Here is a 24,672-nt window from a genome sequence, read left to right on the forward strand (position 1 = left end):
AAGAACTGCCTTCCTTCTTTGGTCCTCACAGAGAGTTCTTAAAGCTGTTAGTGGAGATGCCACTCTACCTCCAACATAATCGAGGCCTCTAAAAGTCTCTGAAGTCTTTTTTTATAGCAGTTGATATTTTTCCAACTTGGTCATGAGAAAACAGCATTTGAAATGAGCAGCCATATTTATTTCTTGCTGCTTAATAAATGGCTTGATTGTGCTGCTTTCAGCTCCTTGAAAAAGCAGTGAGGGTTTTTCAAGTTGAATTTTTCAATGGTAGTTGAAATTTCATCTAATGTTACGTAATTGATGTCAGTACCAAGTTGTCACTTAGCCAGATGCTCGTAGAATCCCAGGCTTTTGGCCAAGGAAACTCAAGGCATTTGTCTGGAGACAAGGTCAGCTGTCCCTGTTCTCTCTCAGCTGCCCTAAGAGGGTGATGTGCTTGCTTTAGAGAGCCATTTGCCTGCTCACTTAGCCAGAGTCTGGGTGTGACAGCATCTGCAGGGAATCCACAAGGGGATTGTGCAGTATTCTTTTGGATAATAAACATTAATTAGCTGTCAGCTGAGAAACAGGCAGAAATGGGGGATATCAGTGCTCAGGAGTGGCTTTCAGGGCACAGTCCAGCAAACAGCTGTCAGGGCTGTGATGTAACAACTCAAGGCTGCAAGAGGAGTGTTTGAGGAGCTGCAGAGCTGTGCCACAACCACGGGCTGTGATCTCACCCACAGGAAATGGGTTGGCCCTGTATGATGACACAGATGTGCCAGAGTATCTCCATGTCTCCAGGTATTCTGGGATCAAGGTAGCCTAGATATGACAGGATGGACCACCATCAAGTTGTGACTTGCTCCATGAAAACTCTTACCTGGAAAAGTGATGTTTGATGAATGAATAACCAGATGAATGAGTAACTGGGACATGGGGAGCAAATGAGCTTTAAAATTGGCTTGTGGTAGCTATAAAACCTTTGAAGTGATGACAAAAAATTACTTTTTAATAGGATGCTGTAGTTAGACACATGAACTTCAATATCTGGGAAATACTCAGGTATTTAATCTGCCAGTTTCTGACCAAGGGTATGGAATTTTGACATGGAAAAAAGATACTCAGCATTTTAAAAAAATTGTTTTCATTAAGGAAATGCATAAACTGAAGTTGCAGAGGAAGGTAACACTAAAAATTCATGCTTGCATTGAAGGTTTAATGAAATGTCTTGCTCACTTTGAAATCTTACATGTTGCTGGTTTTTTTTACAGATGATCAGTAGAATTGAATATGTGCACACAAAGAATTTTATACACAGAGACATTAAACCAGATAACTTCCTAATGGGTATTGGGCGTCACTGTAATAAGGTTAGTCCAAAGCTCTTTGTTTCCAAGCTGCAGAGGGAATGCCTGTGTGATTTGATTCCAGCTGCACAACTTTTGTAAAATCCATTGCTAAAACTGCTATTTTGGATGCTAAACCACAGTTCTTGGGTGTGAGAACTTGGTTTTCTTGGTGTCCACTTGTAAATGCTATGGGTCTGTGACCCACCCTGGGAGATGCACTTGACTGCAAAATGATTTCTAGACTTAAAGTTATAAACTAACCCTAGAGAAAACTTGACTACTTCTCTGAAGATACCTGTTGTCATAGCATTTTATTCCTCTATGATAAAAGTCAAATCTTACCTTTGGCTTTGGGGCTGACTTCCTCGGATGAAAACAATTTGTGCCAACGTGGGAGCTCCTGACCTACCAGTCAGCAGGGCATTAAATCTTGCAGTGACAGACTGGTAAAGTCTCTTCAAGCATCAGAATTGTGGATAAGACCAAGAGCCAACATGCAGATGCCTTTATAAATAAAATAAATGATGCAGTTATGTTGATGGAAAACTGTTAAGCTGTAGCATACCTGCTGTACAACAAAAATTTTGTCTCAGTTTACTTTGTGGGGGGAAAAAAAGCTGAGGGTGGGTGGGGGGTGGGCTGAGGTTGTTACACTTTTTGGGATGGGTAAACATAGTCAGAAGTGCATGTTTCCTGCCTAGAAGGCAACTTTTTCATTTTCTTTTTAGTTTTCTTGAGTGAAATATGCTTAATCCTGCAATTTGTATGTCGAGCTCGGGCAGACAGGCAGCATTGGCAATGCATTAAGCATGCTACTGATTAGAAATTAACTTCAGGACAAATGTACGTGATCAAGCTGTTTATTGGAAGCAAGATTCCCACTTATCTCCTATATTTGCCGTCCCAGGATGTCTCATCTGGTTAGGCACTACCAGTAATCAAAATGTTTACCTTTGTTTGCCTGTATGAATGCCAACTTCAGGGCCATGAGCATTAGAAGGGGAAAGCTTGGATAATGTGAGATAACAGCTCTTGTCTGAAGAGGTGCAATGCACTGAGTGTTTAGAGACAACCATTGTTGGGAAAGCTTGTAATTCCAGCTGAAAGGCAGTCTTTATGTAATCCTGTTGCTGTTAAACTTTGTTTGTTCCCAAGTTTCATACTTTCACTCTGTACAGCTCTATTTTTCTCTGCTGTGTTGAGCAGTTTAGGCTCCTTAATTTTCTGGCATGACTCAAAGTAGAACTTGAAAACTTTTATTTTGGTTTTTTCCTAGTTTTAGTTTCTGGTTTCCAATTGTTCTTTTTGGGCCATTTTTCTATACTTTTGCACAGTCATGCTAGGTTGGCATTGCTGCACTCCAGTTCATCTTGGTGTGGATTAATGGCCTAGAAATTGCTGCTGTGCTTACTTTAGAGGAGGAACACATTAGATTTGCATCAGCTGAAATGAAAGACAAAATTGCCTACAAACCATTCGATTTTTTCCCCATTAGTTAGGGAGCCATGCAGTGATATGGTGGTAAAACACTGTGGCCAAGGGCTTTACTTATGTCTCAGGGGGTTAGGGAGGTAGGCCCTGACCCAGGAGCAAATTAATAGTTTTACATGAGTGGAATGGGTTCCTTCAGTTTTGGAATCAAGTGCTTTGTCTAGGAAACACTTGCCACCATACAGTATTTAATGTTTCTTTTTGTAACCAAGTGTAGTTTTGGGTTTTTTAGAGATGACTCTACCCAGTTCAAAGAAAATCAGCCACAAAGACTAGAACAGCATGGTAATCTTGTTCCAGTAGCTTCCTGTCAGTTATATTTAAAAAAAAAACAAAACAAAAACTGATTTTTTTTTTTCCAAATTTGAATTTGGTGACTGGGAGAAATTTTGCTCCCACCTTAAAAGATGAATTTCCAGCTCTGCTAGAAATAAGCCCTGCATGCTTATGAAAGTAAACTTTAAGGTGACTAAATGCCTTCTACCTCTTCCTTACTGAAGATTTACTTTTTCTAAATGTCTTTTGGGGGAAGGGCAGTTTGTGGAACCAAAGGCTGCTTTTGTAAGCAAAAACTTGAATTTCCTTTTTTAATAGAGCCAAATGTCACCATTGCTATCCCTGGTTAAGGCAGTGCCATTTTGGAGCGGCTCACAGTTGAAATTTACCTTGTCCCATCTGTCAAATTTTCTCCTTGGAAAAAAAAAATAAATATAATAATACAGCTATAAATAATCAAAATATTGCTAAAAAAAAAAACCCAAAAAAGATGGAAAGATACAGTTTTTTTGAAAAGTACAGTGCTTGGTGGAAGAAGGATGGCATTTGGCTACCCTGTTCTTTCTCGAACGCCTCGGTGTTGCCTGTCTGCGCCGGCCAATGTTGCAATGTAAGCAAGACTGTTTGATGCACTGCCACCCTCTATTGTTTGTTCAGTGTTTAGAATCTCCAGTGGGGAAGAGGAAAAGAAGCATGACTGTTAGTACTTCTCAGGACCCATCTTTCTCAGGATTAAACCAGGTCTGAACTGTCTCCTATTCCAACCTCAACCCCAAATTCATGTGCTTTATTTTTGTTTTGGTTATTTTTATTTTTGTTTGGTTTGGTTTCTTTTTCTGTTTTTTATTTCGTTTTTCTGGAGAATGTAGACCTTGCAAAAGCACCTCTTATGTTGGCATTATTCAGACATACTTGGCAAACATGTAACATTACTAAGATGTTTCCCTGTGGCGCTTGTTTAAATTGTGGAATGATTTCTAAACTTTGATAGGGCTAAATGTACGTGCTTGATTTCAGGTGCAGGTTTTATATGTGGTCTTTCCAACTCAAAAGGCAATCTCCTAAAAATGTGGTGAAGGATAGACATGAAGTAGCAGGGCTCCTGCTTGCCTTGCTGAAGGTTTCCTGCAGTTCCTATGGATGCACGTGGAGCAGTTCTGTTCACACTTCAGCCAGACTCCTCCCCATGCAGTTTTTGTTCAAAATCAGCCCAAATGTGTAATGAAGACTTAATATTTTCATCCACAGTGCTTAAAAACTGAAATTACTCCAACAAGCTGTGTCTTGGAGAAGCAGGAGCTTATCTTGTAGTGTCTAATGTTGTATTTCTGACTCTTGAAGAGAAGATGAATTGCAGAGAGAGGAAGACATTTGCCAGCTGGTAGCAGGACAGCTGGAAATTGCTGAATATGAATCACTGCTCAGGAGCTTGGCCATTGGTCCACAGCTTTCCACAGTAGTCTCCATGGATTAAATCCCAGGCGGATTCCTGCTGTACACAAGCTGACAGGCTTCTGTTGTCTGCTTCTGAAACTTTCTTATCAGAGGCACAGACTTTGATCTACTTCTAGTTGCTCTTGGCAAAAATCGTGCCCTACTTCTCCAGTTTCCTGCTGATAGTGCAACAAACAGAAAGAAGGTGGTGTGAGGTTATCTGGGAATGTGTTCCTGAGGGCTGGCACTGGGACGTTCTGTGCTCATCCAAATTGGGCTGTGTCTCCCAGTTTAATTCTTTCCAGGAGGGACTCACTCCTTTGCCTTCAACCCATCCACAGGGAATTACAGACTGATCCTGAGCTAGGGAACAGAGCAAACTTCCCCAGGGAAGCTGCTGCTGCTGTAAAATAATACCCAGTTACAGGTCTGTGTTGTGAACCAAATCAGAAAATGAGGGATTGCATTTGAGCTCAGGCTTTGCTTCTAGGACAGTTGCAGCCAAGCAATCACGTAAAGCTTTATACTGTCTGCTTTGGGTTTCAATATCAAATATTACCTGCCATATCAGATGATTTCCTGGTAGCCAGGGAACATATCCATTCTCACTGAGTAGCTGCCTGTAGTGGGTGCAGCACAGCCAAGACTCACACCTTGCTGAGCTGTCTGAGCAGTGGAGCTGATTTAAAAACTTGGGTTTATGGCCCTTGCTCCAGGCATTCTGGGCTTGCAGGGTGACTTTCGCCTGAACACCAAATGTAGCACTGCAGTGCCTTGTGTTAGCATATAAATCATGGCAAGACTTCAACCCCATGTTTTCTGCTCTGACACCTGTAGTTTAAGAGGATTTTAGCTTTGCTTTTTCCTGTCTAGGCTACAGGAGTTGGTAAATCTTCCTGAATCAGAATTCTGAGCCGTAGCTACTCTGCAGTTCAGAAACTTTTGGTATCTTGGATACTTCACAGAGTTGAACTTCCTAGTGCACAGCACTTCCAGTGTGTCAGAAATGATCCCCCATTTCAGCCTTGGATGTATTTTAGTCTCCAGTTTGCTTTTAAAGATGTATCTTCAGTTCTGGAATCAGCTTTAAGGTGATACCGAGTTGGTTTTTACTGAGACTTTGTCAAACTTTCAGTATCTTCTTTCCATCATGTTCTGCCCCCACCCAAGTTACTTTTGCAGCACTGATCAGTCTGTAGGGATTGTAGTCCTTGATCCTGTAGCATTAATCCAGTGTTGAAATCAGGATTTGGAGCTTGAAGTTTGAGTGCTAGAATTTGAAAGATTCCTTATGTACTTCTTTCTGCCTCAGCTTTTTTTGCCTAGTCCTGAAATCTTGCCCAAGAAGGTACAGCCTGGATGACCCTTTGTAGGTGGGCTGGCTGGCAGCACACTGATTACCACACACTAATTACCACACACTCAGGTTGCTAAATACCAAATCATTGGGCAAGCTTGGTTATTAGAAACCCAAATTGGATCCATTCCTTGGCTCCAGCTTCCTGGCTATGTTAAAACCAGCGAGTTTGTCCTGCTGCTGTGGCAGAGTTCTGGGAGCCTTCAAATGAGCCAAGAACAAGCTGTCTTGTTTGCTGGGGAAGGTTTTGGCCTTGTGCTCTGCAGAATGGCCACTGTTCTTTGAGACAGGAGGTTGCAGGATGTGCCTCGTGCATTAACTCCGTGTGTGTGACCCACTCCGGTGTCAGTGGGGTTGGGGATGTGCTTTCACACATCTTCCTCCCTCAGCTGTGCACTGCAGACATCAGACTACAGTAGTGATAGAAAATAGTGGTAGAACTAAGCTCCAGAGGCTGAGTAGCACCATCTAATCCATTGCAGGGGATTGAGAAAAGGCTTGAACTAATTCACCATTGAGTTTTTAACTGACTAGTTAAAGCTGGTTGCGCCTCCGCACTGTTACTTTGCTTCTTTTAACTGTAGGCTGTTACATTGTCTGGGTGTCTTAAAACATAGCTAATGCCTAGTGACAGAAGTTGGGAATTTTGGGAACTGGAGAGGAATCTAACCTATTTTCATTTTTCTTGAAGTTATTCCTTATTGACTTTGGTTTGGCCAAAAAGTACCGGGACAACAGGACAAGGCAACACATACCATACAGAGAAGACAAAAATCTCACTGGCACAGCTCGATATGCCAGCATCAATGCACACCTTGGCATTGAGCAGAGGTGAGTGCAACGTTCTGGAGGGTGCAGGATGATCTTTGGAAACTCCTCAAGAGTCTGAGCTCATTTTATATGAAAAGTGTATCCATCACTTTGCAACTGTTCTTCCTTTTGGCTGCCTGTGCAAGGATAGGGGGAAAAAAATCCAAGCACCTAATTTGCTTCTTGAGGAGACTGTGTGTCTTGCAGACATCAGGTGGATGCTCTGCATATTATTTTGGCTTTTTAAAGGCTAAGCCATACTTTGATGTGGGTCTGTCAGAGGCCCTTCACATATAAAATGGTGCATTCTGCTGATGTGTTGGTACCTGTTGGCACTGCTGCTGACTGGCTTGAGAGGCCTTTCTGTAAGCAGAAAGGCTGTTCTAAAGCTGGTGTCTGGCCTGTTTTCTCACTCTCTTCAGCTTAGTAAACCATTATTTCTCCTTTTGCCTGCAAGCAAGACTTAAATACCTTCAGTCACACTGTGTTTTAGTTTCTGGTGTAGTCATGTGTGTAGGTATGTACACATGTGTGTGGATATATTTATATATTTGAACTTTGCTTAGCAACAAACACATCTTTATCTTCTGCATCAAAGGCATTTTGTTCCTACAGAATCCTAGAATTTTCCAGTGGAGAGAGCACTTTTCAGGTTGTTTGGAAGTGTTAGGTATTCATGGGATGTATCAAAGGGTGCCTCTCTTCCTTATATCTGTGCCTAAATATTGTAATGGGTAACTGAAGGGTGTGGCTTTACCTCTTTTGGATAATTAAAGCTTCAGGAATGTCTGTGCTTCTGACCTTTGTGTTAACCAAGATGGGAATGACTGAATTTCTCGTGATCAACTTCAACAGAACACGTAACCCGCAAATGATTCTTTAAAATGCTCCATGTTTCCTTTTTTTTTTACTTTAATTTCCTTAAGGTTCCTTCAGGGTTATTTTCTGTCAGCGTCATATTTAAGCCAGCTTGGCATGTGGCTCAGGGAGGTAAATGACAGGTGTCACTTCTGAATTAAATGCATTTCCTAGGTCCCAAGCAGTTCTGGTCAGGGAATATCTGTGCTTGCAGCTGAGAGTGAGGGAGGGATCTGCAAAGGATGTTGCTTTTGGATTTAGTTGGACACCATAAATTGAATTTAGTTGGATTTTACACCATATCTGCTGGTAATGGGAATTCTGTTATAATTAGAAATGTAGGTTGATGCTTGCTAAAAGCTGCTAAACTGTCTAGGTCAAGCCAGCAGTGAGGCAAAGAAGTAATGCATTCCTGTAATCAAGAGAAACCAGTTCTGGAGCTTATGGCAGAATATTTCAACCTCTAGTCCTGTACTTTTAACTGTTACAGAACATGTTTTCCTACAGGTAATGACAGCTGTACTCAAGGAGCTGTTTGCAATGTTATTTATTTTAATAATGGATAGGATTGTCCTGTTTTCCAAATCCTGAAAACTACTTCTATCAATATATTCTCAAATGTAATGTACCCATTACAGATTTACAGAACTAAACGTTTCCTACTACAAGATCATGACATTAAACATTAAAACAATGAGCTGGATGGGGGATGGATACTCTTAATCCCTTTATTGCTTCTGAATTTACCACTGCCTTCTCAGAAAACATAATTTTATGTCATGGCCCTGTACAGGTTCACTGAATGCTGTTGGTGATTAAAATCTGCAGTTGTAATAGAATTAGCAAGTTTTGCAGGCTGGAATTTGTGGGCTCAGTATCATTTTTCAGCCCTTTGTCTGTGGTTTCATGTTGCAGCTGAGATGATCTCAGAGGTAGCTGCTGCTGAGGGAGGGAACCAATCCTCTCTTCCCTGGGCACAGCAGAGCTTTTCTGGCCTTGTGCTAAAAGCTTTAGGGAACCAAGCTGATTTTCCCCTGGGATAGCTTTTCCTTTGTTCCCAGAGGGGCACAGAGCTGGCCCATGAGCGAGGGGGTACCAGAGTATTCTGATTAGATTGGCTGGGCTAGAGCACAAAACATCACCAGCTTCTTTCTTCTCCTACCAAGATCTGCAGATAGATCAGGTTACAGCCTGTTCCCACTTCTGGGGAGCTCTTTTCCCCTCACCTTTGTGTGTAATCCTGTTTGCAATACCACTGTCAGCCTTTTGATCTCCTGTTGGGGTAGGAGGTGTAGAGTCAGTCCTGCCACCCTTTAAATCCTTCTCTGGATGACAGAGCAGCAGCAAATCCCACCAGGCTGTCCCCATAAGGGAGCAGAGAGGAGAAAAAGAAGTTATTTTTCTGCCTCATATTAAATAGATGTCAGCTGCAGAAAGGCAGTCAGAGGAAAAATCTGATTTTACCACAGCTGGGAAGAGGCAACTTTGCCAAGAGGAAAAAAAAATCCTGGAGTGTGTTTTCCAGTCCAGTGAACTGTGCTGGTCTTGGTGCTCAGGAAAGCTGTGAGCAAAGTACAGTGGTGTTCATGTGGCCAGAGTGGGGATGTGCAACATGTGCAGGGCAGAAAGCATTTGAAGCCTTTTGCATGAGAGTTTGTGCAAGTTCTCAGTGAAGTCTGGGGCTGGATCACTTTGGAGTTCTCCAGCTACCTTGGAACAGACTTTAGTGGGAAGAAGGCAGAGGTACCTCTCAGACTGATCCATGCACCTTTATAAATACTGCTGCCTTTTAAAACCAGAGACAGCTCAGGGGTTTTTGACAGAAGGGAAGGAAGAAAGGAGCAATGCCCTTTAGGGGCCACGTGGTCAGGATTGATCCCTGACTGAGCCAAGGTTCAGGGAAAAATTTTACTGACATGATGTTACAGCCTTATTGACCTCATTAACCTCATTCTCTCTTACAATGCATTCCATGGTTCCCACAGGAAAATCTTCAGTTTCTACCCAAGCTACTTAAGAAGACAGGAAAGAAATTTCATGGGTTTTTTGTTTGGTTTTTTGTTTGGTTTTTATTTTCCAAAGTTTTCCCAAATCAGTGTAACTCCAGATGGAAACTTAGAACACACAATACCTATGAATATTCCTTGCTTAAAAAATGAACAGGATCTCTTCCTATCTTAGGGTTCTCTTGGGGTTTATTACTGAATTATTTGTTTAATTTAAATTTTTGAATGCTAGTACCATGGACTAGAGTGAGAAATGCCAGAATTTGTAATTCCTTGTGTTTTTCCTCCTGCAGTCGTCGGGATGACATGGAGTCTCTAGGCTATGTATTGATGTACTTTAACAGAACCAGTCTGCCTTGGCAAGGATTAAAGGTAGGTTATGATGCTTTTTTTCCCTCCCCCACCCTTTTAATATTTTTTTTTTCATGTTTGGGTATCATGCTTCTGCCTGTCAGGTGGGTTTATATAATGTTTAGCCTCAGTTGTACAAAGCAGCTTTTCCCAAAGCTTGGTATTTATAGACTGTGGATTCTGCCTCTTACGCAGCAGGCAAAATGTGCATTGTTGGACTGTCTTAAAATTTATGCTAAACAATAGCTGACATCATCTTTGCCAGTTATTGTCTTGTTGCAGGCTGAGGCCCCTTTGGGAAATAGAAAATAACATTGTTAGTGGTTTTTTGAATTGCTGGAGAGAGCATGGAAATAATCTCTTGCCTGGCAAGTTCAGCCTCAGTGGTATCTTCAGTCCAGGTTATGGCACAAGTGAATAATCATTAACTGCAGCAGGCTTATTCAGGATTTCCATGTATGGGAACCAGCTACAAACGTGGCAGACATTTCTTAATTCACTTATTTAGACACCAGCGATTTGTTTTCATGTTTTAATCATTTTTCTTCCTCTGTGTGAGAGCTGTGTAATTCCAGTGGTGTTGCAGCTGCACAGTTTCTAAAAGGGCAGCAGCTTTTGGGCCACTGGAGCTCTTCAGCTGCAAGTGAATGTAAAGGGTGCTGGAGCACCAGGCAGCCCTGAATGGGGCACTGAGTGGGAATTAATACAACTTTGGCAAATGTAGCTGCAAGTCTGCTGTGGTTAATGGACAAAAGCAGCAGCTAGAACTACACGAGCTGTGCCATGTGATGGAAGCATTAGACTGCGACAAATGGTATTAAACTGTGGCCAAATCTTAATACCAGATTGACCTTCATTCTCTTTGCAATAAGTGTGTGGGACTTGGAGATTTCACATAAAATACTTATGGTTGACCAAAGGATTTTTGTCATTTTTTTTTTTTTTTTTGCTGCTGTCCTTGTTAATCCAGTGTTGCACAATATCTCTTATATTGTGACCTACATGTTCCACAGGCTGCAACAAAGAAGCAAAAGTATGAAAAGATTAGTGAAAAGAAAATGTCCACTCCTGTTGAGGTTTTGTGTAAGGTAAGAGTTTCCAAATGATGTCATACTGTGGAATGGAAATTCTTTTCTTGTTTGGTTTGTTGTTTGTTTGGGTTTTTTTTTCCTAAACTTGAGCCAATATATTAAATAGCCTCACATGGCATTTGCTACTGAATAATACTGCTTTGGCAGGCACTGGGTGCCTTGTGTTTGGCCACCCAGAAAGACTGGGAATGTGGGTACAGGGCAGCATTTGCTGCTCCTTGGCAAAGTTCATGCCACCATCATTCAGGTCTTGCTGACTGTTGGCTGTGCAAGCTCCCAGCTCTTACGTGAGGCTTGTTCAGCTCTTCAAAGTTTACAGTGCAGGTTTGACATCAGAAATAAATAAGTAACCAAGGTGGAGCTGTCTGGTTTGCCCACATCCACTTTGTCTGCCCTAACTCAAGTAGTGGCTGTGATGAAAGTGATCTTTGTTTTCCTTTGAGTTTTAAGATTCCTCTTACACTGTGGCATCCAAGTGCTTCTTCTCAAAGATCCTTGAGAGCTCAGCAGGGTTTGTGCCCCTTCAGACAGCAGCACCAAGGATTGAACTTTCCAGTCCTGCCCATCTCTAGCCCCAGAGCCTGACAGCATCTCCCAAGATTTTAAACTGTTCATGAAATGGTTTGGGTTGGAAGGGACCTTAAAAATCATCCAGTTCCAGCCCCCTGCTGGGGACAGGGACACCCTCCACAAGGCCATCCAGTGTGGCCTTGAATTTCCAGGGCTGTTACACCCTGTGATCTTTCACAGCACTGTTCTGTGTTCTGTGTGCTATTACCTATTACAGGTAGGCTTTCATACAGCATTAAATGTTTAAAAATGTAAAGCAGAAAAATCTTTCAAAAAGGTTTTCAGAAGTTTTCACACTTAATGCTTATTAGCTGACCTTGTTTCTACTACATTCAAGCAGATTATCAAGGAAACAGGAGTGAGTCTCTTACCAGATAATGATCATTATTTTAAAGACTTAGTTTATAAGAACAAGATTTAATTAGATTAACAATGTGCTTTATAAATAAGTTAAATGTTGAAGGTTCTGGTAGCAGAGAGCTTATGATTGCAAACCATGCATGAGGTAACATTTTTGGGGAAGGAGTGTGTACCTGAGCAAATCCACATGCTGAAATACAGAATAAACTAACAACTAGGGGCAAAGTGGAATTCATTCATACATCTTCAACCAGTTTTCCTCTGCTGTTAGAGACAGATGTACAACTTTTTGCCATTGTTAGAAGGATTTTGCTGCAAGCCATGGCTTGATTAACACTGTTGATTTACAGGGGTTCCCTGCAGAATTTGCCATGTATCTGAACTACTGTCGTGGCCTGCGCTTTGAAGAGGCACCAGATTACATGTATCTGAGGCAATTATTCCGTATTCTTTTCAGGTCAGTCTCCAAGTGGAAAAGTACAGAAACTTCTCAGGGATCCAGTTGGGAACTGCTCTGTGGGACTGGCACTGCAGAGAGCAGTTCCTGTGTGTGTGGTGTAGGGAGTTCTTCTGGGACTTCTTTCATTTCAGAGCTTCAAAAGCTGTTTAAAGGACCTGAAAATTATTGTTCAATGTTAAACATAAAAGGAAAAGATTCTCTTGTTTTTGAATTGTGTGATGTGACCACAGGGTTGAGCCCATACTTCAGGTTCTGTTGCAAGTACATTAAGAAATTGACCCCTTGGTAGGAGTCTTTGAAGCTTTTTATGTTTGGAAACTGGTGCTGGGCCCAGCAGTGGTTCCCAGGAAAGAAATATCAGTGGAGGAGAAGAGTGCTGCTTCATTGAGCTCGTTAGAGCAACTGGAACATCAATTCCACCTTGTGCAGGGAGCAGCATCTGTCAAAAGGAGGGCTGGCACTGATCTCTTGGGTCTCCCCCCAGGTTTCTGGAATCCAAAGAATTCCTATTCAGTGATGTACAATACTGCAGTCTCTCCTTGAAATTATGTCTGTATTTAAAAAAAAAGCTCAGAAGCTCAGTGCAGCCAGTGGATGAGCTGGGCTGGGAGGAAGTGCTGCTTCCACAAGTGCAGCCCTTTGTGTAAGCAGTGAGTAAATGCTGCTGGCTGGCATTTGGGCTTGCTGCAAGAATCCCTTTAAGTTAGTAATACTTAGCATTTCTATACCATTCATAATCTCTAAAGCAGCTTAGAGAAGGAGCTATCCCCTAGTTCTGGGATTTCAGGCAGGGCTTGGTGTTAGCTCTGATGTGTTACAGCAGAACATTTCCCTCTTTTTCAGGACCTTGAACCACCAGTATGACTACACATTCGACTGGACAATGTTAAAGCAGAAAGCAGCACAGCAGGCAGCCTCTTCCAGTGGGCAGGGGCAGCAGGCCCAAACCCCCACAGGCAAGCAAACTGACAAATCCAAGAGTAACATGAAAGGTTAGTAGCCAAGAACCAAGTGACGTTACAGGAAAAACAAAAATTCCACGAATTTGGACAACGGCGGCAATTCCAAGTGTTAGATCAAGGAGGTGGTTTAAAAACTACATTTGGCTCTTAAATTCAAAAGCAAAACCAAAAGACGTCCTTGGAGAATTTGACTACTAACTTTATACCAAAATGTCCTTGTTATTCATATCATTTCTTCTGGGGATGTTGGGTCATTTTTAACCACTGCATCTTTTGCTCCTGCATTAACCACTTTCCAAAAAACAAGAAACTTGACTTGGTGTTGGGAATGTGACATTTTGATTTATTTTGATTTATATATATACATATATACGGCCTTATATATGTATAAATATATAATGCAATCCAAAATCCTAGACCTAACACTTCTTAAGGGATAATTCTCATTGACTAGGAAAGGATCTAGAGACTTTGGGTTCTGCTCTGTGGCACCTGGTACAGTGCTGTGGGTTTGCTTCTGTTCTGTATGCCTCAAACACTGGGAACAGAAAATTGTGACTGCTCTGGCTTCCTCCAGGGGGTTTACATTGAGACATTTGGTCCAGATTTCAAGGGAGGGACCAGTGAGCTCAAAATGCCTTGTCTAAATCAAGCAGTAACCCCAAACTGCTGTGGATTGCCAACTCACAATTTTCTGAGGTATCTGGGTGCTCTGGGGTGGGGCTTCAGGTTTCCTGATGATTTTTTGATGTTTCTGGGTTATGGTTTCAAAGGGAAATGTTGTGACATGTTCAAATGTAATTGTGTAATAACTGAAAACTGAGTTCTGAAAACTCAGACACACATTAGATCTTTTTTTTTTCCACATGGTCTAGAAGCTTTTAAAATACTGGGTTTTCTTGTGATGTAAATGTGCTGGTGTGAGTCTGGTAAGTCCCTAGGTTGAAACTACCACATCTGTGCATTTTTGAGCCAGTCTGGCCATGAAACCAATTCCTTCAGCTGAGCTGTGGATCAAATTGAAACTAATGAGATTGTGTGACTGAGAATAGAGAAACAAGGTTTAAATTCTATACTGAACCATTGCTGCTCTTCAGAACCTCTTGTCTGTCATTTTTACATGTACAAAATTAAATACTTGGCTAACATGACAATCCTGGAAATCAAAGAAATGCAGAAGTGTTTGCAATAAACTTAAACATTGTTCATCATGGCAGCATTCAAACTTTACCAGGTGGCTTTAGTCAAGATAGCTGTCAAAAAACCACATTTCAGCCAGAATAAATGAAGTAATAAAATACCTGCTGCTTTTCCCAAGATTTAAGTGGTTCTTGCAAAAAAAATAAATTCATAGATGCCATTAAACATCAGATTTTTGGCATAAAAAGTGGCTGGATCTGTCAGAGGCTGGAAACCAGTTCCTTCAGCTGCAACACCAGTAACAGATTGGGTGATTAATCACCTGGGCTTGGATTGCTTCCTGAAATAGAAAAACTGTGATTGAAGTTCAGAACCCAGCCCAGTTTAGGGTGTGGAGAGGTTGGCTGTTTGAGCAGAAGATAATTTGGGCAAAAATGCACATTCCTCACAACAGCTCGTGCTCAAAAGTGAAGCTTTGCAGGAGGTGATGATCTGTATGTGGGACCTGCCCTGAAAATCGAGTTGTGAGCTGGTGAAACACAGTTTTGCTGAAGTGTGCTGAGGTTTAATGTGCTGCTCCTCTGGCTCAGACAGTCTCTGCCCAAGTGCTGTGTGTGGAGAAAGAAAAGGTCATTAAAGTGATTATCTGCCTGCACCTTGAAGTGATGCTTCAGAGAGCAGAGCTGAGCTCACTGCCAGGCACAAGGAGCAGGGAAGCTTTGCCACAGAACCTTAGACCATTTCTGTTCACTGATTCACATTCCTTATCACACTGTCCTTTGGTGGAGACCCATTGCTACAGCTAAGATAAATTCCTGGTGTTTTAGCACAATTTCATTGGGTTTTTTTTGAGAATTACTCTCCTCTTCCCATCACCAAGAAAGGCTTGTGACCTTTGGATTGATCAAGCTGTAATGTCAGCAGAGCATTAAAACAGTGCTTGGCAAACAGCTGAAGAGTTCAGAGGCTTCATCTCTTTATCAAAGTAAAGATTTCCAGATTCCCAAAATCCTCCATGTCTTTTTCTGGGGAATTCTGCTTATTAATGAAGATTTTTTTGAACCCAGCTAAGCTGAAAGGAGGAGGCTGTATGGCTTGGATGCTGTCACATGGGAGAGGATGAAATACCTGGTTATTTTTTATGAAGTTCAGTTAAATTCTTTTGTAGTTGCTGTAGCAAAGCCTGTGTGGAAGTGGCTTAAAAGGCTTCCTGGTATCAAATGTTACCTCTCTGATAACCACATCCATTGAACTGGAGTCCTGCAAATAGCAATGTACAGGTGCAGTTCTTTATAAAGTGCTGTTGAGGATGTGCATCTGGGCAGGGTGGGCCAGAGAAGTACAGCCCAGATTGTTTGTCCAGTCTATTCATTTACAGATATTCCTGACTCCCTTAACTCAGATCCATGTTAAATCATCAATGAATCCTAGAGTTTATCCAGGCTAAATATTCTGCTTGGTTCCAGAATAACCTGTTCTGTCCATGGCCTTTTTTTCTCTTCAATTTATTTTTTTTTTTCCCTGTCCCTCTCTGGAACTCTGTGCAGTGTCTTTTGTAACAGCCAGATCAGCTGGTTTGGAACTTGGGAGAGGTGAACTGTTCCAGCAGACAGAGCTCTGCTGACTCGGGGAAGTTGGGCTGGCTCTCTTTTGCCAGTGCAGCAGTTGTTCAGGTGTGATTTGTAACTGTGCTTACACTCATCTTCCCTCAGTCATAAAAGTGACTCAAGCAGTCAATCTGCAGGATAAAGTCTACCAGTTCCATTTGGGAGAGGTGTTTTTAGTTCCTGGCAGTGGAGATTCTGCGAGGCTGTCAGCAGGTCCATTAATATTTGCTGGATGCCTGTGGTGGTGGCAGGATTGCTCAGAACAGACTGAGGCTTCTCTGCTTGAGAATTAGAATTATTGACAACTGAGTACTTCTCACTTGAAGTATTCAGTGAAAACACAAAGTTTGAACATTTCAAATTGAGGAGGTTTTTAGGGAATTACACTACACTTGCTGCTCCCCTGTCAATCTGCTCTTCAGTCATGGTAATAATAAAGCAGTTTGAAGATCACTCACGTAGCACAGAGATTTTCAGAGATATGAGCAACACCTGAGAGGGACAAGGAGTGATGATTTGGCCCTGTATGGAGTGATGATCTGTGGAAGAGATGCCACCATGAGCTCTCCAGCACGTTCCTCATGCCAGCAGTGCTCTGTGTGCTGAGAATCTGTGTCTTGCCTGACAGCTGTGGTTGGGCTGTGCTTAACAGGACTTTCAAGGGACATTTTGAGTTGAATCCAGTTCCCTGTTGCTCTCTGCAGCTGGACATTGTCCTGCTCATATTACCTTGGGTTTGAGGAGTTCTAATAGCAGCAGATCACTTGTTGGGATGTCCTTTGTCCTCAGGTTCAGGCTCCCAATTCTTGTGAAATGTTCAGATTTCTGCTGCAGGGAGTTGATCTGTTTCTTTCCACACTCTTCCTTTGTTGACTTTGTTTTGGCTGCTCTGACGGAGAAAGTGGTTCAAAAGATGAATCAGTGTTCTCTGCTGAGCACACTAAATGGAAAAACAGCATAACTTTTGGTTGTGTGCATCAAGTAAGGATTAGGAAACTCAGGAGTCACTGGGCTTTCTGTGGGAATTTGCACTCAAGTGGGAATGGCTGTCTTAATTCTGGTGCAGGATTTTTTTTTTTTTAGTATGACCAGTGCTGGATAAAGAGAATTGTCTTTCAGTGCATTAACACTGGGTTTGTAATTACTGAACCTCTTTGAAATGACCTGTAGCCAGTACTGGAAGAGTTAAAGCCATTTCCTGGGTGCTCTCCAGATACATTTTGGACAGAGTGTCAGACTTGTTTGCACTTGCTTCTCTCTGGATGACAGCACAAGCTATAGCTGAGGTCAGCTCTGTCTGTATTTCACTGAGAAGAGGTTTCTGTTGCAAAAACTCGGAGCTGTTGCTGTGATGAACTCAGCCATGGCCAGAACCATCCTGTCTGGAGGGCATCCAGAACGGAAACTCGCTTGGCAAAGCCATCTTTGGTTGAGGCTCCTGTTCCCTGTGTAAAGCACAGCCCTGCCACCTGAGTCACCAGCAAGGAGCAGGGAGGGAGGACTGGCTCAGCTTGCAGTAACTGGTTCTTGGAGATCTGTGTGTATCCCTTTCCTCTCCCTATCCCCCAATGTCATTTGGAATACTGAACATAAAAAGAATCGCTGTGTGTGCAGCAGCTCCCCTGTCATGTGAGTCAGCACTTGTCCTTCCAAAGGCTGAGCTGTGCTGCTTCCCCAGCCACTGTCCCAGGTTCTGCCTGCTGCTCTGGCTGTCCAGAGCGTGCTGCTGTGGCTTTGTGGTGGCAGCAGCCACTGTAAGGTGAGTTATCCCTGCCTGGCCGTGTGACACTGCCGTACTGCGTCTCTGGAGAGCACCCTGCAGTCAGATGACAGCTTGACATTCAGGGATATAAACATGAGCCACTGCAGACAAGTAGAAAACAATCCTATGAAATTACATCCTGTTTCCTAGTGGCAGTAACACAGCTTGTTTTCAAACTGCTGGGCTGAGTTCCTGCTGGAGGAATGTGGCATCCAGCTGGTGCATTGAGCCCAGTTCCCAGTGCAGCACTGGGTGTCAGTGAGAGGTGTGCGAGCTCCAGAGTTGTGCCAAATGCTGGTTACCTTTGGAAATGGAACTCTGCAATTCCCAGATGGAGCAGCATTTTCCCCTTTGAATGACCATAACTGCTGTTGAATTTTCTTCCTGTGAAAGCTGTTGCTCGTTTCCATCCCGTATCAGTAAGTTTCCCCTTGTGTTTATCTTGCAGGTTTCTGAGCATGACGAGGATGGGACAAAGCAGAGCAGATCGGAGCAGGACTTGTCACTCCCCAAATCCTAGAAATTTTAGTTCATACACTTGCCAGTGGCTGTGGGCAACCATTTCCTTGGTGTAAAGAACTTAATATCAGTATAAACTGGCTCTGGGCAGTGTCAGTGATGCTGCACTTTGAGTTGTAGCAGCTGTAATTGTGAATATTACTGAGATAGTGAAACATGGTGTCCAGTTTTCTATTGCATTTTTTTCAAGTGGAAAAGTTAACTAATGGTTGACACACAAGTGGAGAAAATTGTGCATATGCCAATTTTTGTTACCTTTTTACTTTGAACTACACTGCTTATGAGATCTCATTGTTTTGGAAGAATGGCATGAACAGTCTTCGGCAACAGTTGTGATAATTGTAAATGCTCACAATTGTGCACTCTTTTCTGGTTATTCCTCCCTGGGTTTTGAAAGTTGTACACACTTAAAACATTCTTAAAGTTGTTGGCTTCTATGTGCAACATACCAAGCCAGCTGACATGGTAGTAACCAAAGATTCCAGTTTTTAAGCATATGAAAGACTCTGCCTGCTTACCTGTGCTAGAAATAACAGCATCTAAAGTGAAGACTTAAGAGAAACTTAGCGACTACTAGATAATCTTTAGGACTCTGCATTAACTCTATAATGTTCTTGGTATAAAAGGAAAAACAGCATATTTGTCACGAAATTTAGTTAACATCTTACAACTGAACCTGTATGTAAGTTGCTTAGATAAATGTAATCACTGTAAACATCTATATGATCTGGGATTTTGTTTTTATTTTGAAGCGGGAGCTTTTTTGTTTACAAGTTCATTAAAAACTAAAAACTGTTTCTGTAAGGAAATGAGATTTTTTTAATTTGCCTTGTTAATTCAGTTTAAGAAATTTACATTACCCTGTTTTTAAACCGACTTTTAAGGCCATTTGTTAAGCAAAAGAAGTCATATTTCTTTCTAAATCATTTTAGATTTAGTGTTGTAACTCTTCCTCATTTTGTTTTTAAATAAATTTTGTATTTTTTCCTTGAGGGGGAAGGGGCAGTCTTGCATTTTTATAACCTGTTGTTTGAGACCAGCCCTCTATAATAAGATTGGAATTTTTATTAAAATTAAATGGCATCTTTTGCAGACCCGGGATTGGCAGCCTCTGAGCATTGCCATGTCCTGCCTCGGCTGGACTGACTCGTCATTGCTGCTTTGGAGAAAAAAATTGGAATGGTTGGAAAAAATGATTTGGATGGTTTGAAACCAAGGCATTTTCTTTCAAGTTCTTGTGAAGTGGATATGACCAGATTTCCTCTTGTTCTCGGGGGCAGCCTCGCACCATGCAGAGTTCACATTGGTTACTGCCCCAGGCTGTCTTCCTTCTCACTCCTATTCTAGCCCAGCTGAAAGAAAGAAATACTTTTATTGCTGGTAATTCTTTAACAGTGTAATTTATTCCTTTATAGCATGTCAGAATAAATTAAAAAAAATGTCTGAAAATGCTGCCAGATGCCTATTGTGTAAATGTTGTCTGTATGTTTGCTTTTTTAGACAGTTTTCATGCATGGAGCAGAATTCCTGCTCACAGTTTATCTTTTTTACCATTGGAAAAGATCTTTTTTTTTTTTTTTCTTTCTCTTTTGAAAACCATTTCTTCAGGATCCTAAGACACTGTGCACTCCTGGAATGGTGCTGATGTGGATCAAGCTCCCCTGTTCTCTGTCCAAGAAGGATCTGCCCTGAGATGTTAAACTTTAGGTGGAGAACACTGTGTGCTAACAATAATAAAAAATAATAAACACTGGGGTAGATAACTGGGAAGGCTGCTGGGATTCAGAGATAGCAAAGCACACTGGGGAACTCCTGAGTGTTCTCTGCCAGGTGGGAGAAGAAATGGAGCTCCTTCTCCTGGCCACGATGGTTTTCCAAACTCCCCATCCAAATAAGGACGGTTTTCAAGCAGTGCCTCCTATGAAAACCAGTGTGTTTGTAAGAACTGGTCTCTAGAGCACTGTGAGATGTCCTTGTCCATGATTTCTGCTGTCTAGGCAACGTGTCTGACAACACACGTTGGCAGGAGGGGAAGAAGCATCAATGAAATGCTTTCTTGGCAGCTGTTCTTGGAGAGGCTGCTGGAATTGTTGTGGCATCGCTTTTCATGCTCTGACATGAGATACTTGATGAAAAGTTGGAGAAAATAATTTGGTTTCAGGAGAATAAATTATTTTCTCTGTTAAATTTGCCCATGACTTTGAGGGGGGTTTTAGAAACAGAACTGCTCTTTCTGAGGCCTGTAAGGGAGAGTAAATACATGTAGAGTGTCAAAATGCATTGGTTTGTAGTTTGGGGAGCTGCAGGTGCTGTCTGTGGAGGAGCCTGGAGCTCAGTCAGCCCTGCAGATGTGTGGGAACAATTTATTTCTGCACAGGAGCGCAGGCCAAGTGTTTTGCATCAACAGCCTGTGCCAGATGTGCTGGCCATGGCATGAGATGCCCACCTTCCTTAAGCAGGCACCCAACACCCGTTTGCTGTGTGCTCTCCTTGGTTTGTAACAAAGACTTCAGCCTGAAGATTAAAACCTGTGGATCCTGACTTCTGCTTGCACCTCTGCAAACAATCTGTGTTGAGAGACATTCACCTGCCAAGTCAAAACTTCTGCAAGCAGTCCCAGGCCCTTGACAAGGAATCAGCATTTGGACAAGAGGCTGTGAAGCTCAGGATCTGCAGCCTGGTGCTCCCTGGAAAGTGCCAGAATTCAGGTAATGACATTAGGCTGCGACAACAGCTCCTTAGTCATCTCACTAAGCTGCGTCCAGGGTTTCAAAGCAATTTATTAACCTCCTTAGAACAACTCTGAGAGGCTTCCTAAGGCCACCTTTTAAAGGATTGCTTAATTGGGAGCACAGTGCTCATGTGCACAGTACTGCTTCATTATTTTTAACCTATTTAAGCCATTCCTTGTTAGGAGCAGTTGAGAGCCTTTTTCTCCCATAAAGGCTCAGAAGAGAGACAGCTCTGGCTGGCAGTCACTGCCAGCGTCACTCCTTGGCTGCTCCTCGCTGTGGTGTTGGTAACAAGTGACAAACACAACCCCTGGCTGTGTTAAAAACTCTTGATGTGTCTGCTGGGTCTGGAGCCTGTCCAGCATGTGCCACACACTTTTGATTTTTTTGCTGATTTCTATGCAATTCTGTCTCTCTGGGGGTTCTTTTCCAAGCTCGAGCGTTGCCTTGCTGTTGCAGTGTTGTGCCTGTTCTCTCTTGGCTTTTTCAGGTGTTTTTTTGTTGGGAGCTTGTCCCTGTTTTGTGCTGGGGTTTTGAGCAGGAGCTTGGGCTGCCTGCCTGCCTCCCTGCAGTCCCTCCCATGTGGAAATTTTCTGCCATCCCAAGTTGGCTTTTCGCAGGAGGCTTTAATTTCTCTTGACAGCGTTCTCCAGTTTGGAAGATTTGTTGCTTAGCCAGCTCCATCAGCCCCATCTGCTCCTGCCTTAATTGCAGTGAAATCATGATGATTTCATATCAGCTCGATGGAACACACGCCGGTGGGCACGGCAGGCAGAAAGGGCTGGCAGGAAAAGCTCTCTGCCTCTGGAAGGATGACACAGAGGAACTGCCCACCCTCCTAATAGGACCTGAGTGGAAGAACTGCGTCCCTGACTGTTCTAAAATGTCTTTAATGTGATCCTTGTCAGCAGGAACTGGGCAGGGTGGGACCAGGGCTGGCTGTGAGGAATTGAGATTGGCTCGTGGTGCATTAATGAACCCTTAAAACACACCCAGGTCTCTGTCCCTCTCTTTAAACCACACTGAGCTCAGCTGCTTTGCAAAGCTCAGTACTAAAGGTGTAAAATCCATTACTTTGAGATGCTAATGTGACTTTTTACATTATGTGAGATGTTCTTTGATGTGACTGTGGGTAGAGCTGGATTTTGGTAGCTGGAAATCAGGAGCCAGGGAATATTCTCACACCAGACTCGAGCTGATTGGGTTTTCAGGTATTTGTGTTCATAAATTACTGAAGGTTGATGTAACTCTTGTCTCAGAGAAGATCTTGGTGTTTTGGTATCAGGGACTGCTGGAAGTACCTGAGCACGCTCAGCCCTCCCTGTTCTCCCTTCCCTCCCCAGAAACCTTTTGTTCCTGTTGATAATTTGGGTTGTTTTTTGTAAACACAGCCGATTAACTGCATTTCTTTTCCCCTCTGAGTTTGTAGGAAGGCATGGACGTGCCTGGCTGGAGGAGCAGCTCTTCCAGAGCTGTGTGCACCACTCATTCCCAGGAGCTCCAAGGCTCCCTGTGCTGCTCCCTGTCCCCACCCTGGAAATAACACCAAGCCTTGAGCTGTTTTGCAGGTGGCAGACTTTGAACTTCTTTTGAATGGAAGCAATTTGAGCTGGTCAGGAGTCCTTGAAGGAGTGTACATGTTGTCCTACAGGGTGGACTGGCTTGTGAGCTTCCCTGCTGCTCTCAGGAGATGCATGATAAATTCACTTTACAGCCCTGTAAATGCCCAGGGCAGGAGCCTGACTTGGCAAAATCCTGTTCCTGGCAGAGGTGGGGCAGGGAACTTGTGTGACTCAGCTTTGTGGGACTTCATGAACCACCAGAACAGGGCTACGAGGTCCAAATCCTCCCTGTCCCTTCCTCATACCTCAGTTGAGTCCCTCGTGCTGCTGTGGCCAAAGCAGTGCACTGGGACTTTGCACGTGAGCCCATCGTGTTAAACTGGGAATCTCCAGAGCTGGGCTTGCCCTGATGGATCTGATTCTCCTGAGCTGCTGCTCTTCCTCCTCATGGGTGTTTTAACTGCTGCTCAGCTCTGTGGTTGAGTTAAAGATTCCTGAGCCCGTCTCTGGTGACTGCAGGGATTTCACAAATGCAAGTGGGCACAGTGGGGACCAGGAGCAGCCTGGGGCTGGCAGCTGCCTCTGGTGTTGAGCAGCCAGACCAAGCTGGGTGGCCTGTGCTGATGGCATCTGCCACATCCTCATCTGCTGGGAGCCATGGGCAGGACTTGGCCCAGGTGGGGCAGAGAGGAGCAGGGAGCGTTTTCCTGCCTTGGCAGCTCCACTCAGGCAGTGGGGGAGGAGAGCAGAGAGGTAAAGGCAGAAACTGGTGCAAGTCCTTTGAGCTGAGAAAAATCACTTAGGCAGCAAATAGAATCGTTCTCATGTGCCGACAGCTTCCCCCCGGCACAGCCCTGCCTCCTGCTGAGCTCTGGGTTCCTCCTCCTCCTCCTCCTCCTCCTCCTCCTCCTCTCCAGCTGGAGTCGGGCCAGGGCTGTTGGTGCCACTGGGTCGGGGTCACCTGGGGGGACGGAGCCCCTGAACAGCTGCAGGGTGGGCACGGTGGGAGGGGGCATTAATGCCCCTTCAGGCTGGCATTCATGGTGCCACCCAAACCTCTGGGAGCTCCTCCGTGGGACAGCAGAGCCAGAAATCCCTGCTGACACACCCTGCAAGGGCCTGCCTTCCTTCCCAAGCCCCTTTCTTTGGGGAGGAAATGTGAAGAACATGGCTGTGGCCATTCTTTCTTTCCCAAGCCCCTTTCTTTGGGAAGGGAAGGTGAAGAACATGGCTGTGGCCTTTCTTCCCTTGAGAACAGCAAGGAGGTGTTTGCTGCTGGCTTTTATTCGCTGCCTTTGTGCTGTTTGTGCCGGGGGAGCTGGGGAGGGTTGATAACCCTGCCAGAGCTGCAGCCCTGGGAAGGTGGAGCTGTGCTGACGCCGTTCCCAGCGGCCTGAAGCTGCTCACAAATCCCATAAACTGATTATGGGTGTTAAGTCCCTGCTCAGTGACCTTTCTCCCTCTCACTGACAGCTTTTAACGTGGTGCCCCTCCCCGAGGTGCTGCCGGGGGGTTTGGGCACAGCAAGGTGGGTCCGAGGCTGGCAGGGCTTCGCGTGCCAGCTCTGCCAGCCGCTCCCCAGGAGATGCAGCACGGCCTTGGCACCTTGATGCTGATTGCAAGTGGCTTGTTTTTGCTTCCTGACATGCAGACAGCTCGTGGGGTCCGGGCTGGCTGAGCTCTGCCTGCCCTGGTGAAAAGCTGCTGGCAGGAGTTGTCAGCCAGCTGTCCCCACTCCTGTCGTGTGTCCCCAAATGCCAGCTCTGGGCAGGGCAGGGCAGGGCCCCGTGGTGGCTGCGGAGGGCTGGGATGATGGCACTGGGCAGATGTGGCTTCTTTCTGACCCCAGCCTTCATTTTGGCTGCTGGGGCAGCCACTGAGGCTCCCTGGGAGGTCCCAGAGCTGCAGCATCCCTGTGGCCACAGTGCCTCTCAAACACCTCATTCCTGCAGCTTCCTTCTAACCTCTAGGAAGAAGTGTAAATTCAGGATAT

At 43.9% G+C, this 24,672-nt stretch overlaps 1 protein-coding gene across 5 annotated transcripts in view; it reads left to right on the top strand.

Moving 5' to 3' along the window:
- The window catches only part of CSNK1A1 (casein kinase 1 alpha 1), a 32,230-nt gene extending 12,396 nt beyond the window's left edge, over positions 1–19,834 (top strand). Inside the window, exons 4-11 of one of the 5 annotated variants that reach the window (XM_058848770.1) lie at positions 1,254–1,352; positions 3,756–3,839; positions 6,581–6,720; positions 9,857–9,935; positions 10,928–11,002; positions 12,286–12,392; positions 13,239–13,387; positions 18,315–19,834. In XM_058848770.1, the coding sequence (XP_058704753.1) occupies positions 1,254–1,352; positions 3,756–3,839; positions 6,581–6,720; positions 9,857–9,935; positions 10,928–11,002; positions 12,286–12,392; positions 13,239–13,387; positions 18,315–18,322 (741 nt within the window). In that variant the 3' untranslated portion in view covers positions 18,323–19,834. Of the gene's footprint in view, positions 1–1,253; positions 1,353–3,755; positions 3,840–6,580; positions 6,721–9,856; positions 9,936–10,927; positions 11,003–12,285; positions 12,393–13,238; positions 13,393–18,314 lie in introns of those variants that run through there. The other 4 variants (XM_058848772.1, XM_058848771.1, XM_058848773.1 and 1 more) reach the window with 4 other exon arrangements.
- The last annotated feature ends 4,838 nt before the right edge of the window (positions 19,835–24,672 follow it).

This window comes from Poecile atricapillus, chromosome 13 (genome assembly GCF_030490865.1).
Source record: "Poecile atricapillus isolate bPoeAtr1 chromosome 13, bPoeAtr1.hap1, whole genome shotgun sequence".
In the NCBI taxonomy this organism is placed as follows: Eukaryota; Metazoa; Chordata; class Aves; order Passeriformes; family Paridae; genus Poecile; species Poecile atricapillus.